Raw genomic sequence first — 14,988 nt, 5'->3', positions numbered from 1 at the left:
TACCCAAATAATACAAAACACTAATTCAAAAAGACATATGTGTCCTATGTTTACTGCAGTGTGATTTATAGTAGCCAAATTATGGAAGCAGCCCAAGTATCCAGTGATAGATGAACGGATAAAGAAGATGTAAAAAAATAAGATAAAAGAATATGTGGTATATATCTACAATGGAATATTACCCAGTCATAAAAAAAGAATGACATCTTGCCACGTGCAACAACATGGATGGATCTAGAAGGCATAATGCTACATGAAATAAGACAGTCATGGGGTGCCTGGGTGGCTTAGTCGGTTAAGTGTCTGACTTCAGCTCAGGTCATGATCTCGCAGCCCGTGAGTTCAAGCCCTGCATCAGGCTCTGTGCTGACAGCTCAGAGCCTGGAGCCTGCTTCAGATTCTGGGTCTCCCTCTCTCTCTGATCCTCCCCCGTTCATGCTCTGTCTCTGTCTCAAAAATAAATACACATTAAAAAAAAGAAGACAGTCAGAGAAAGAGTAATAACATGCTTCCACTCATATGTGGAATTTAAGAAACAAAACAAACGAAGAAAGAAAAAGAAACAAAGCAAAAAACAGACTCTTAAAAATAGAGAACAAACTGATGGTTATCAGAGGGGAGGTAGGTAGGGAGATGGGATAAATACGTGATGGGGATTAAGAGTACACTTATCATGATGCTGAATAATATATAGATTGCTGAATTATATATACACCTGAAACTAATATAACACTGTATGTTAACTATATGCAATTTTCAAAGTTTCCAATTCTTGGTTTAAGTAGAAAAAACCAGTAAAGTTAATAGATCATGAGCTTGTCTTGATATAGGATTATTTTTGAAGATTCAGCAGAGGTAAGGGGGTTCAACAGAGCCTCCTTTCTTTCTTTAAATTTTTTTTTTTTTTCGTTTTTGAAAGACAGAGAGAAAGAGACAGTGAGAGTGGGGGAGGGGCAGAGAGAGGGAGAGAGGGAATTCCAAGCAAGCTCTGCACCATCATTGCAGAGCCCAACACGGGGCTCAAACTCAGGAACAATGAGATCATGACCTGAGCCAAAATCAAGAGTCAGACACTTAGCCAACTGAGCCACCCAGGCACCCCTAGAGCCTCCTTTCTTTTTTTTTTTTTTTTCAACGTTTATTTATTTTTGGGACAGAGAGAGACACAGCATGAACGGGGGAGGGGCAGAGAGAGAGGGAGACACAGAATCGGAAACAGGCTCCAGGCTCCGAGCCATCAGCCCAGAGCCTGACGTGGGGCTCGAACTCACGGACCGCGAGATCGTGACCTGGCTGAAGTCGGATGCTTACCCGACTGCGCCACCCAGGCGCCCCGAGCCTCCTTTCTTAAAAACCAACCAACCAACAAACCAACCTGGTGGCTCACCACTCCCAACAAAGGAAACTTCAAGTTCTTTAGCAGGATTTTGAAGGCTCTACAAAATCTAACTCCTGTCTTTCGGATCTCATTTCCCAACAGTTTTCTATCCCTTCCATCCATCAAGTGTACTTATTCTATTCACCAAGATTATGGACTTCTGATTTTTGGTGTTTTTTACATTGTCCAGAATTCTCTCCCAACATCCTACATACCAGCCTTCAATACCCAGTATTAAATGTCACAATCTCTGAGATGGTCCCCAATTCGATGTTCTGGGCTCCCACAACATTCAGTATTCATGGTTACTGAGTGAGGGTCTGCGCCCTCTCAGGAAGGGGGGGCCAGCTTACCACATTTACATGGAGTTTGTACTGATTACAATATAGATAGACGACTCTGGATACCACTCTGGACTGACATGCTCTGGTGGTTTGTCCCAGCTTCCTTCCCCCTCATTGGCCCTACCTGTGCATGGTGCTATTATGGTCCTTATCACAGAACACTGTAATATTTCCATCTTATTTCCTTACATTTCTATCTTCCCCCACTAAATTCCAAAGACAGGACTCTGTTAATATTATTCTGGCATCACCTGGACTAGAGACTGACTTTAAGTGGGTGCTTAATGTTTGTTTAATGACTATATAAAAGGTTCCAAACAAATTCTATATTAAAGCCTACCCTTGGATAAAATACTCCAATACTTCACTTGTGTGTGTGTGTGTGTGTGTGTGTGTGTGTGTGTGTGTGTGTGAGAGAGAGAGAGAGAGAGAGAGAGAGAGAGAGAGAGAGATTTAATGAATAAGGATTTTAGTCTTTTTCTTTTTTTTTAGAAGATTTTTTTAACAGTTTACTTTTTTAATTTATTTATTTTTGATAGAGACAGAGAGAGAGAGTAAGCAGGGGAGGGGAAAAGAGAGAGGGGAAAAAAAATCCCAAGCAAGCCCCATGCTGTCAGCACAGAGTCCAATGTGGGGCTCAAACTCATGAACTGTGAGATCATGACCTGAACGGAAACCAAGGGTCAGACGTTTAACCTACTAAGTCACCCAGATGCCCCGAATGAATAAGGATTTTAAATGAGAATGCTGGTGGTGGTGGTTGATGGTGGAATTCTAGGAACCTGCCTGTGAGGTGGGTTTTGTGAGCATCTTCCTAGTGCTCTTCAAATTACCCCCATTTAAAGGGTTAGAACGCAGGGTTGCAACCCTGAGTAAAAAGACAAAAGAAGCTAATGTATATCTCTAAATCCCTAGATTTAGAGACAGCTCATTCTTCCCAAAGAAATTTCCCCAAAGCAAATATTTAGAATCAATTTATACTTGGTTTAATAGGGGGAAACTTATGTGGCACTGCTGGTTGACTAAACACAACCCCGCTGACTGCAGACTGCAGGGACAACAGTTGGATTAACATCTTGGTGACACAAGGAGCCTATAGGGGATGTTGGCCTCCAAGAAGGTTCTGCCATGGGTCAAATGCCTATTCACTGTCAGAGTCATGGGAGGTGATCTGGTCTCTAGTGAGAGCTGCTGAGGGTGCTGAGAGGCTCTAGACTTTGGAGGTGCCTAGCCTGTTAGGATTTCAAGGAGGTAGCTAGTATGAGAATAGGTCTGTTACGCAAAATGCTCCTAAAAAAAAAAAAATCCTGCATTCTATGTATCCATAGACTTGGCCTGCAACCACTGTGACCCCTGCCCCTGCCGCAGGTAGGACGTCACATTCAGGAAAAGCAAGTGAATGCTGTCTGAAGTATCTCCTCCCCCACACTGCCCACAACCCCCAACACACACATACACACCAATCAGGCTCTACTTTCTTCTTCAAGGCAGTCCCGGATATGTGTTTTAATCTGCTTTCACCTAGACACAGATTCTAGATGCATACACAGAGCAGGCAATATGCATTGTCCCTATCTCCTGACATCACCCTGGGGACAGTGACTTTTCCACTGGCTATCATGTCATTTAATTGACTCTTTCCAGATTGTGGTGATCCAAGGAGTTCTGTCTTCTCCTGACTGCTTTCTAATTCTTGGGAAAATACTCTTAAGCCTGGGACAGAACAATATATCTTAGTCTTTAATATAACAATGTACCATCTACCTTCTGTCTCCACATTTCCATCTCTGCCCACAGAAAAGAGACACCCAGCAACCAATACTTCCATCCTCGGGGAATGGGTTAGGAAGGGGGCTCTCACCTTTGGCTCCATTTCCATACTTACTCTTCCCAGGAAAGAAAAGTTGTTTGTCTAACTGGGGAGATTATCATAAGTCATTTTTCAAAGGGATCATTGTTTTTGATTAGGTTAAATTAGCACTAACAGACACTGTTTTTTCATGATATACCTCTCCTCTAACTCTTTTTCACTCTGCTCTAGCTCTGTTTGGTAATCAAACCAGGACAGTTCCCCCTCCTCACAAAGGCAGAGGTCTGCCATTTTTTATTTTCTTCCCTTGTATGTAGGAGGTGGAGGTCCTGTCATATTCTCCAGACCATCTTTACCAATTACAAGTCTGATTCTGAACTTTGGTCCCTCAGTTGGCTCTCTGCATCTATTCTTAATTATTTAAGACTTGGAGGGAAAGGAAGGTGATTAATTAGTCTCCACCAAAGTTCTGACAGTTAATAATAGCTTTCAAAGGCGTTTAAAGTCTAGTCAACACTGACTACAACCTCTTCACGGTCCTAAGATGCACCTTATTTTACCTTTGCCTTTACTGAAGTTTACAACACACAGATGCACACAGCCAGCTCTGCAGATAATGGTCCCCCAAAGATGCTTATATCCTAATTCCTGAAACCAGTGAATATGTTATATGTTACATGACAAGAGGGACTTTGCAAATGTGATTAAACTGAGGATGCTAAGATAGCAAGATTATCCTGGATTATCCAGGTAGGCCCAATGTAATCACAAGAGTCCTTATAAGGCAAAGAGAGGGGGAGGAAAGTCAAGAGTCAGACAGAGATTTGCAGATGCTATTTTGTTGGCTTTGAAGATGAAGGCGCCAGGAGCCCAGAAATGCAGGCAGCCTCTAAAAGCTGGTAAAGGCAAGGGAAGAGATCCTCTCATAGAGCCTCCAGAAGTAGTGAAGCCCTGCTGACATCCTGATTGTACTGCAGTGAAACCCATTGTGGACTTCTGACTTCCAGAACCATGAGATAATAAAACTGTATTGGCTTAAACCACCTAGTATGTGGTAATTTGGTACAGCAGCCTTGGGAAATGAATACAGATTTTGGTACCTGAAAGTGGGGTTCTGCTGTTACAAATAACTAAGAATCTTGAAGTGGCTTTGGAATTGGGCAATGGTCAGAGATTGGAAGAATTCTGAGAAGCCTAGCTTCCCTTGAACAGACTGCTAGCAGAAAGGAGATACTAAGACTCTGTTAGAGAGGACTCCGAAAGAAGTGAGTAGCATGTTACAGAAAACATATCATCATCTTAGGGAATACCTAAATTGTCATGAACAGAATGTTAGTACAAATAGGGACATTAAAAGTGTTGTTAGTGACAGCTCTAATGCGAATGAGGCACATACTATTGGAAACTGAAGGAAAGTGGATACTTGTTATATAGTAACAGGAATCCGCCTTGATTTTAGCCTAGTAAAACTTGTGACCTCCATAACTGTATGATAATAAATTTGCATTGCTTGAAGCCATGAAGTTTGTGGTAACTTGTTATAATAGTAATCAGAAACTAATACAGACCCTACAGTCAGCCTAGAACTCAGACAATGAATATTCCTCTCCAAGTTACCAAACTATTCCCTTCAGCTGGCATATGGGACAAAGAATCAGTAGTGTGTTAATTAAGTGCACAGCATTCAGCAGCAGACAGACACAGGTTCAAATACTGCCTTTGCCATTGTATTCATTAATGAGTCAAAAAATATTAAGCCCCACTATGTGCTAGACACCTTGCTTGACTGGGATAATAGGGAGCAAAAAAACACTAGATATATGAATGTATGGAACTCACTTAATTCCTATGAGTCTCAAGTTCATTATCTAAAACATGGGAATAACAGTTTCTCTCTTGCTTAAGTATGCAATGCATATAAAGTACTTACCACAGTTTCACTAAATAATAACTACTATTAATTCTTCCTTTCTCTTGTTCTAAAAGGATATTTGTACAACAACAGGGAGCAATAGAACAGGATTTAAAGACTTTGAAACTTCAACAACAAAGACCCTCTCATCAACACACATACTTCCTTGCTAATAGGTTTCTGTATTCCATGGCTCATCATCAAACACAGAACCAATCTCACAGGCTCAAAAGTGTCCACCTCAGGGCTGTTTATATACATGGTAATACTCTTTTCCGCCCAAAACTCTCTGACATGAAGCTTAGTGTGCGTCTAATGTAAATCATACATACAGACTGAGGCTTCTAGCCTTGCTACAGACCTTTGAGTCACCCTAGATGATTATGAGAACAGAGATGTGACACATGCATTTTTGGGTAAGATAGTATCTGTAGTTCAGAGTCAAAAAACATAAAAGAGAAGACTTGGGAAATGTCACCTTGCTACTCAGCTTGGCCCATGATACTGCCCAGAGCAACAACTCTGGACACTGGATTGGTGCAATGTTGGAAGGAAGCACAAACTGCCAGACTTTCTGGGACCATTAACAACAAACTTGTTTGTTCAGACTTTCTTCATTTTTAAAGTTTTTTTGTTGTTTATTACATTCACTGGCAGCTGTAATCTAGAGGCCCAGTACACTGTTTGGGACTCAGCAGTCAAGAGCCACACTCTAGTAACAATAAGCTTTTTAGCATCCTTGTTTTCTTATAGATAAAAATTTGGTTCCTAAAAGTTACTTTTTGTACCCCAACTTTCTAAAGTTACACCTGTGAGAATTACTTCTACAAAGCTCTCAATATCTTATTTCCATACTGGTACAAACATCCTTTTGTTTTTTAATTTTTTTTAATGTTTATTTTTCAATGAGAGAGAGACAGAGAATGAGTGGGGGAAGAGCAGAGAGAGAGAGGGAGACACAGAAGCAGGTTCCAGGCTCTAAGCTGTCAGTACGGAGCCCAACGCAGGGCTCGAACTCACAAACTGTGAGATTGTGACCGGAGTCAAAGTCAGACGCTCAACCAACTGAGCCACCCAGGTGCCCCACAAACATCCTTTTTTAAAAAGATTTATTAAGTTTTTATTTTAATTCCAGTATAGCTCACATACAGTGTTATATGAGTTTCAAGGGTACTCCTTTTTTCCTTTGTTTCTTTTGTTACTGCCATGTTCAGGACTGCCTTTTCCCATTCTTCACCTACCCACCTCTCTGGCAGTAGACCATTCCAGGCAGGACTACTGCTGAGGAAACTCTTGTTCTCTTTGAGATGAGAGTAGAATGACATTGATCTCTGCTTCCTCTCTTTTTTTCGACTCTGGATAATAAACTCTAAGTGCAGAGGCAGAAGAGGCTCTTCTCCAGTCCACATGCTCAAGTCCAGGTCTCTTGGCAATGAACTCTCTAGTGACCCTTTCCTAGAGGCCCCAAGGCTGTAGCCAGTGCTTGACCTGAATATGTTTCTCCAGATTAGGCAATGACCTTCTCAATTCAAAGTTGACTGCCTCTGTGAAAATGAACTTTTCAAGTCCTTTCGGAATCTGGGCTGAGTTTCTCTGAAAACACTTGTCATTAAAGACCCTTGCTATTGCTGGGGACAGGCTCTCGTTTCTAGTTTACTAGAATCAGTGAGGCTTAAGGCAACGCTTGCTGGAACCGCAAAGCTTAAAGTAATTACAAGCCATTACCTCTCCTCTGCCCTCACTTCTGATTATAAGTAGGTCCTTCTTGTCCAAACACCTCTGAGGGAGGAGCTCCAAGCAATCCCAAACAATCCAAGACATCTTTCCCCCAGAATGAAGCGTAGACTCTCACCCTCCACTTCTACTTTGCCACAGAGCTCTCAGGCTACACGTAGCTTGTGACTTCCTCCTCCCCCTCCTTCCTTGGTCCTTTGAGACACTAGGGTCTTCCCAGTATAAACCTGAATTTCCCTTCTGATAAGGCACTTAAAAATTTAGCTACAAAGTATGGTGTGTAGACAAAACTAGAAGAGAAGGTAATTTGGAAACTCTCTTGTCCCATGCAAAACTCTTAAACAAAGAAGGATAAAAGTGTATTATTTTCCTAAGACATTATTCAAAAGTTGTTGCTCATGATGAAGTTTTCAGGGGCCAGACTGTATGCTCTAGTGACACGTTAAGTGGATCAATGATAACCTAAGGAACTGTAATGAGTATCCATTTCCTGACCCTGCATTAGCTGCTTCTCTGCATCTGTGGGATTTGAAGAAAACTATAGCCTAAGGGAACAGTTCTTGCTGCTCTTCTCTCCTCGCTCTACCCTATAAAATGTATGCCCAGGAGCATACAGTGGAGTGCACACAGGATTATATTTTCAGGAAGCACATGAACTCTGTTTCAAGGAAGAAATGTATTTATTATGTATCACGGTCCCAATTCTGACTGTATTCTGCCCGGGGCTAACCAATCCTGGGGGAAAGGGTGTAGAAAAAGGGGGAGAGGTGGGGGAGACACAGAGTAAGGAAAGAACTCTCAGAATCTATTTACTAAACAGAAATGTTTAATTTCAGAAAAACCAGGAAGTCTTCCATCTAGTTTTTCATTTATATGACCATTAAAAATAGAAGGGACAGAGTGTTCTTCTAAGAAGGAGATGAAGGGGAATGAATGAAGCCAGTACAGACAAGTTTCATGGCTTCTCCTAGGTAGAGGATTCTAATTCGCCTTCCCACACTATCTTGCTCCCTCCCTCCAGGCCGGGTCAGAACACACCACACAAGCTACACAGAGAACTCCAGCAGATGTGGTGACTCCAAACCCCCAGAAAGTAACAGTGCATCTCACAAGGACTCACTCATGTTCCTCAGCTAGAGACCTCTAAGCCAGGCTGGCCCTCTGGCCCTGAGACACAGGTGAGAATGGACAATACCGAGGAAGGAGCTGCCCCATACACAGAGACCGCTGACCTCATTTTTTTTCCCTAATAAGGATCTGTACACACCTCCCAGGACTGTCATCACCATGACAACAGCAGAAGTTGAGGGTGAGCAGGTTAGTGGAACAGCATGCTTTCTAAATTCTCAAACGAGGCCTGAGGCTGTCCTCACTCATGAAGTGGAAAAATTCATGTTGGCAGTGCTCCTAAATGGATTCCAAAAAAACTTAAAGATCATGCCTTCTTTCTGGGGAAGAATCAGAGATGGAGTCTGCATAAAGCCCCTTCATGCAAAGTTGATTTTGTCAGAGAGGCAGGAATCCTAAAACAAAAACATGAATTCCCCCTCACTCCCCCTAAAACTAGGGCACATAAACTATGTCCACCTACCACAGAGTGAAGAGATACGGCAAACCAGGGCAAAAACAATCCCCCAAAGACACAAAAAAACAGGCACTTTGAGAAAAATCTCTATAATAGAGCCTTCCCACAGAGACTACTCAGAACAACTCAGACCTAAATTCTGAATGTGAAAGATAGACTCCTACCTTGAAAAATCACTAAAATAGCTCCCATTTACTATAAACATTGTTCTCTAGGTTGTGTAATATGCGTGTATTATCTCATTTAATTCTTGTAACAACCTTATTAGGTGGACACTGCTATTATCTCCATTTTACAGAGAAAGAAACTAGGAACCAGAAAAGTTAAATAGGGGACTCAGAACTGCTGAGTAACAGAGCTAGGATTTAAAGGAGGGTTACTCTGACCGAGAGCTTGAGCTCTTAGTGATGATCTCTCTGATATAGGGAAAGGCTTCCTGCTTCCTGCTTCCTGCAAGAATCATAAGTAGATGCCTTCCTCGCATGATTTCTGAGCCTCCAAAGATATAAGACAACCTCAGGAACATGTACTCTTGATTCTAGACCAGTTCTTAAACTTTGGGGTATATCGGGAGCACATGGAGGGCTTGTTAAACACAGATTTCTGGGCTCCACTCTGAGAATTTCTGATTCGGTAGCAATTGTTAGTGTGTCTGCTCCAAGTATCGTACTTGGAGAACCACTGTCTGGTCCCTCAACACTGAGGTCCTCTAGGCCTTACTGCCTTAGTCACCTCATCTGCCTAAGTAATCTTTCACTGCTTAGTCCCAGATCCCCTGGGGTCTTCCTTGACAAACTATAGTGTTATGTTTGGCAGTGCTGTGTATTTTGGAATTCCCTGAGCTCTTCTGAAAATAGTATGTCCCTCTCCAGGAACAATTTACTGCTGCCTTAGGTAATGAAATGTAGAAAGAGGGGCCCCGGAAGGACCAGTAGGAGAGAGCAAAGCAGTCTGGTGCCCTGAAGCCAGACCAGCTGTCTCAAAGGCGCAGTCTTTTTACAACCTCTTGGGATTCCCTCTAAGAACTGATCACACAAGGGCACTCATTAAAACCTCTTGAGAACATTCACACTGAGAAAGTGAGAGTTGTAATTGTGAATGACTGGCCCTTTAATGCCCCTCCCCCCAAATACATTCCTCCCTCTGAAGAAGCTGTAACTGGATGCCAGGCTCTCCCTCCTCAGCCCATTTCTTTCTCTGCGCAGTCTCACGGGAAGCTGCTAAAGAAGAAGCCCTTAGGCCAGGTCTGCTCACACAGAGGTGAGGCTGGAGAGAGGGGCCAGTCATCAGGATTAACCAATTTAATGCCTGACTTGTTTATCCTGCAGGAAACATCACCTGGTGATGTCCCCATTGATCCTTTCAGATCCTTATGCTAGGTTTTTGTGGACTGTGAAGATAAATGAACAGTTTAGTGACAAAGCAAAAGAATTCATCAATGGAGGAAAAACAACTTTCAGGAAGACGTGTGAATGAGGATTAGTGCACAGCAGGTCTCTCTCTCTCTCTGTCTCTCTGCCCAGCTGCAGCTATTCTCTACTAACAGTGCAGGCGTATTTTGAGTCCTAAAACTGTCAAGTGTCAAAAGGTCAGAATGGCAGGCAGAGGGGCCTCCCTTTAACTTAGTATCACTGTGAGGAGGTATGTTGACATGCAAGGCTAGGTCACCCATGGAGCACTGGGAAGATGGAAGGTGTGTACAGCTCAGTCCATGAGGACCGGGACTCGAATCAGGAGCCAGGCACAGTCCTGGACAGAAGGGATGAGACAGGAGGGGTTGGGAAACTCGGGAAGGAGAGTAATGGGACTCCTTCCCTATCTTCTGTGTGAAGAAGATGGGTTCCTAACATTCTTTTAAATCTGAAGGAGAGACCTGAAATAATCAGCAGACAGCTCCTAATGCATATTTGCCTAGGAATACACACCCACCAGCATCATCAACAAAAGGAGAATGTATTCAACCTTAGTTCCTGGCTCACTAGACCGACCTGCAAACCCTCTGTGGGAACAAGAAAAGCCCTGAAGACAGGTGAGCAGGGCAAGGTTGTGGCTGCTTTCAAGCATCATTCTTACCATTCCAGATGCTTCCTATCCTGCTATACTTGGCAGCCCAAAGCCACTTCTTCACTTCACCACTGGCATTGGGGCTGCAGATTTGTCAATGAACTATTTTATGTTCTTCTCCTTGCCATCTGGCAATATTAACTCTAATGAATTGCTTTAGCTTGTGCATTTGTTTTTTTGTGGTTTTTTTTTTTGACAAATGTGACTTTTAGTTGAATCATGCAACATTCACAAATAGCAAATGCTGGCTGATTAGAATCAATGAAAGCTCTTAGAATTGCCAGGAAAAAGGGGCCCTTTGCTGCACATGTTATTCAGATAGCCTAATCATTTGAAAAGCACCTGATTATTTCTGGAAAGAATGTTTCACACACACACTTATGTCATCTGTAATGTATCTATGTATGTATTTGAATTTGGATGGATTCTTGCAAGCCAGCCATGGTATGAATATAAGTGCTAGATACACTTGGATTTGGAGCTAGACACAGGGTTTGAATCCTACCTCTGCCACTTACAAAACTGCCTGAACCTGGGTATGTTTCTTACCCTCTTGGTGTCTCAAGTTTCTCACATGTAATATAGATCTAATAAATCCCTTGCAAGACTGTCATGGGGAATAAATGAGATCACATATATAATGAGCTCGGCCCAGTGTCTGAGTTGATAATGGCTCAATAATTAGTAACTATTATCATCATTATGATGTTCTATTAATAGAGGATTATGATGGACACCATTTGCAGTCTCTGTAATCCTTCCTTTCTGAAAACTGCCACAGGGATGGACCTCCAAAGCCATATTTTTATTATATGACATTGCTTTAGTGATTGGGCAAGAATAAGGAAACTAAGGAAATACGAGTTTAAGCAATTTGTCTATGCTCATCAGCCACTTGGCTCTTGATCCAACCTGGAAGATTCTCTTTCCTGAAAGTTTAGGTTAGGAATTAGTCCCCATTGGTCCTCTGAACTAAGACACTGTGAGATGTTCATGTCTGGAAATGTCCATGTCAAGTCAGTAAAAGTCAGTCTGCAGAGTGATACAGATCATCATACAGATGTGCAGAAAGAAGCAGATCTGACTTTAACCTGAAGTCAAAGAGAGTAGTGTCTTGGTTTTCATAACTTTCCACTTCCATGAGAAACTCCATTCCATCTATCTATGTATCTGTTTATGTGTCTATGTATCTCTCTTTTGCTTACCACTTTGAATGGGGTTCCATTGTCTCCAACTGAAAGATCTTTGCTAACAGTGTCATTTCTGTGCATAAGACCACCAGATCTTCTCTGTGTAGCTCAGACAGCCTAAGTATTTGAAGGATGCTGGTTTGGGGCGCCTGGGTGGCTCAGTCAGTTAAGCATCCGACTCTTGGTTTTGGCTCAGGTCTTATCTTATGGTTTCACGAGTTCAAGCCCCATGTCAGGCTCTATGCTGACAACACAGAGCCTGCTTGGGATTCTCACTCTCCCTCTCTGTCTGGCCCTCCCCCACTCGCACTGTCTTGCTCTCTCTCTCAAAATAAATAAATGAACTTAAAAAAATAAAGAAAGATGCCTGGTTATTTTACAAAACAGCTACACACACACACACACACACACACACACACACACACACACACACACAGAGACACCGTTATCTGTTTTCAGTTCTTGAAGGACATTAAGTAGAAAACTAAAATAATCATGCATGTATGTAAGGATGTCATACATATAAGGAAAAGAAGAAAGACTAAAAAGAGAACCATTAGTATTCCTGGTCTTAAAAACAAACAGATCATCTGATTGCTTGCTAGAGCCCACACAAGAAGAGAGAGACTTTGGGTCTTTACCTGGTGTTGCACTGGATACCGTTGGCCACTGCTGATCAGGCCCTCCTGGCCCAGCCCGTAGAATGCCAGCCTCCTCTAGGTGCACAGAGCTGAGTAAACACACAGACCCAAATCATGGTTAGACCATAAATGCCTCTCCAGATCTCCTGCCACCCTCAGAAAGTGCATACATCTCTGGAGGCAGGGCTATGTGCTGCTTGCTATACTATTCAGGCAATAAACATGTTTTATCTTTAAGACAGTTTTGGTCATCATCAATGCCACATGGCATTCACTAAATCTAACAGGAAGCCCATCAGAGGGCTAATGCCATTTTAACATCTAAATGCTGAAGCAGAGGAGGAGAGCTTACTACCAGAAGCCCCAGGCCTCTCTTGCTGATTGTCTTGTTTCTGGGTTCTCTATAGCAAAGACGAAAACACAAAAAAATTATTTGGTAGTAACTGTAGCATCATTCCCATTTAGCTACCCAATTCCTTCTTGACCTTATTTTCTGTTTTACTCTTTCTGTATCTTTTACTTGCAAACAACCCATCCTAGTACATTTCCTGGGACTTGAGGAAGCCTATCATCACCACTCACAGATCCCAATTCAGAAGAAATCAATTCAGCATGAACTACTGCAGGTAGTGAGACATAAAGTGGGATATGCTTAGAGGCAAGTAGAGATAGAATATAAGCTATTCAAGGATGCAGCACTCATAAATATTAATCGATGTATGTCTAATGCCAGCACATAGAAGACCCTCATGTATTTGTTAGATGGATGAAGGAAGGAACAAAGACTCTAAAAGCAAACATCATCCAAGAACATCCTCACCAGAATTAGAGGATTATTTTAAAACAGACATCGGTTCATCTTGCAAATTAAGTTACTGAGACAAAATTTATACTACTGTCCGAGGGGTTATGTGAGGCAGCAGAGCAGACAATCTTGAACTATCGTGGGAGAAGCCCATCTATAAACTGAGTATCTTCTCACTCTGTGACTTTGAATAACGTATCTAATCAAAATTCACTCATTACGCTCTGCCCTACTGTTATTCTTCCCTCCATCTATATCCTAGAACACTCTCTTTTTCCCAAATAGTAATATACTTCGTGTGTTCTTGGATTCTACCAGCAACTTATATGGGTTTAATCAGACTCATTCTGAAGATGTAACTACCTGGGAACCAGCTCAGCTCAAAGCAGAATTTCCAGATACCATTACATGATGTCTGAGGCTGGAACTGCCAGGAAGCCAAGCATATGTGTAAAAAAGAAGTATTCTTTAAGTTTACAACTCTAATACCTGCTCAGTACACTGTGGGGAATAAATTACATTTAGCTTCCATTCTGATTACATTTCTTATCCTACTTATATCTCATAATATCTTAATCAAAACCTGAATAGGAGGATACTTGGCTTTCTTTTCCCCACTTGAAAATAGAATAAGGAAGTGATAATGTTTTAGTATTTTATTTTAAGTGAATTTTTAAAGGTACATCTCATGGCTTTGGTACTTTTCAAGTAAAGTACGGATTCAACTGGGAGCGAATAAGCTGGTATTATAAACCATGCTTTCTCCTCTTATATGGTTTTGCAATGATAGCTCAGGTGCAGGCCAAAGCATAAACTGGTCACTAACAAACAGAAAGAATCCCTCTGACACCTCGTATCCTGGCATCTGCATAAGTGTTTCTGGGCTAAAATTGTGACCCTGGTTCCAAAGTGACATCTCACTATGCCAGCTATGATCTGCAGCCCTTCACTGATTGCTTCTTGTTCAGACACAGCACCCATTATAATGATTTCTGCTGAACTTGTAATGCTTGAGAATGTGTTAATTTATTTTACTTTAATGCATTTCTAAAGGGGCTTAAAACTAATTTTTAATTAACTTAACACATACTTTGTGAGCTCTCTCTTTAGAAAATCGATCCAGGTTTGGTAAAGATCTACTTAAGTGTTGCTCACATTTTGAGGAGCTTAAGTTTAGAGTTTATTCCTTCTTTAAAACTAAATCCTTTTGGTGGGTGTTGATTGTTATGGTTTCTTGGTTTCCAAAGACACACAAACATAAAGAATCTTTTATTTGGCCCCATGGCATTAAATCAGCTCTGGGAATAATGGTAGTTAATCAATTACTGTCACAGAGACAAAGTAGAGAAAGCAAAATTATATTAATCTGAGTCTTAGAGTAATGCTATTACTCTAGATTAATTTAAAATAAGCTAGATTGGGTCTCCAGATATTCAATAAAGGCCTTTCACATGGCTCATCCTCTGAAGAGCCCATGCCATTGAGGGAAACAAAAGAGTAACAAGATGGAAAAGATAAGGAGATT

General features: G+C 41.7%; 1 protein-coding gene across 12 annotated transcripts in view; it reads right to left on the bottom strand.

The window, feature by feature from the left end:
* Window positions 1–14,988, bottom strand: part of LOC106968330 (protocadherin alpha-C2) — a 195,817-nt gene that overhangs the window by 20,121 nt on the left and 160,708 nt on the right. For all 12 annotated transcript variants that reach the window (XM_053222096.1, XM_053222086.1, XM_053222108.1 and 9 more), the window contains exon 3: window positions 12,659–12,747. In XM_053222096.1, the coding sequence (XP_053078071.1) occupies window positions 12,659–12,747 (89 nt within the window). The remainder of the gene's footprint in view (window positions 1–12,658; window positions 12,748–14,988) is intronic.

Source organism: Acinonyx jubatus, chromosome A1 (genome assembly GCF_027475565.1).
Source record: "Acinonyx jubatus isolate Ajub_Pintada_27869175 chromosome A1, VMU_Ajub_asm_v1.0, whole genome shotgun sequence".
Classification (NCBI taxonomy): domain Eukaryota; kingdom Metazoa; phylum Chordata; class Mammalia; order Carnivora; family Felidae; genus Acinonyx; species Acinonyx jubatus.
This window is presented reverse-complemented; position numbering and strand designations above follow the sequence as displayed.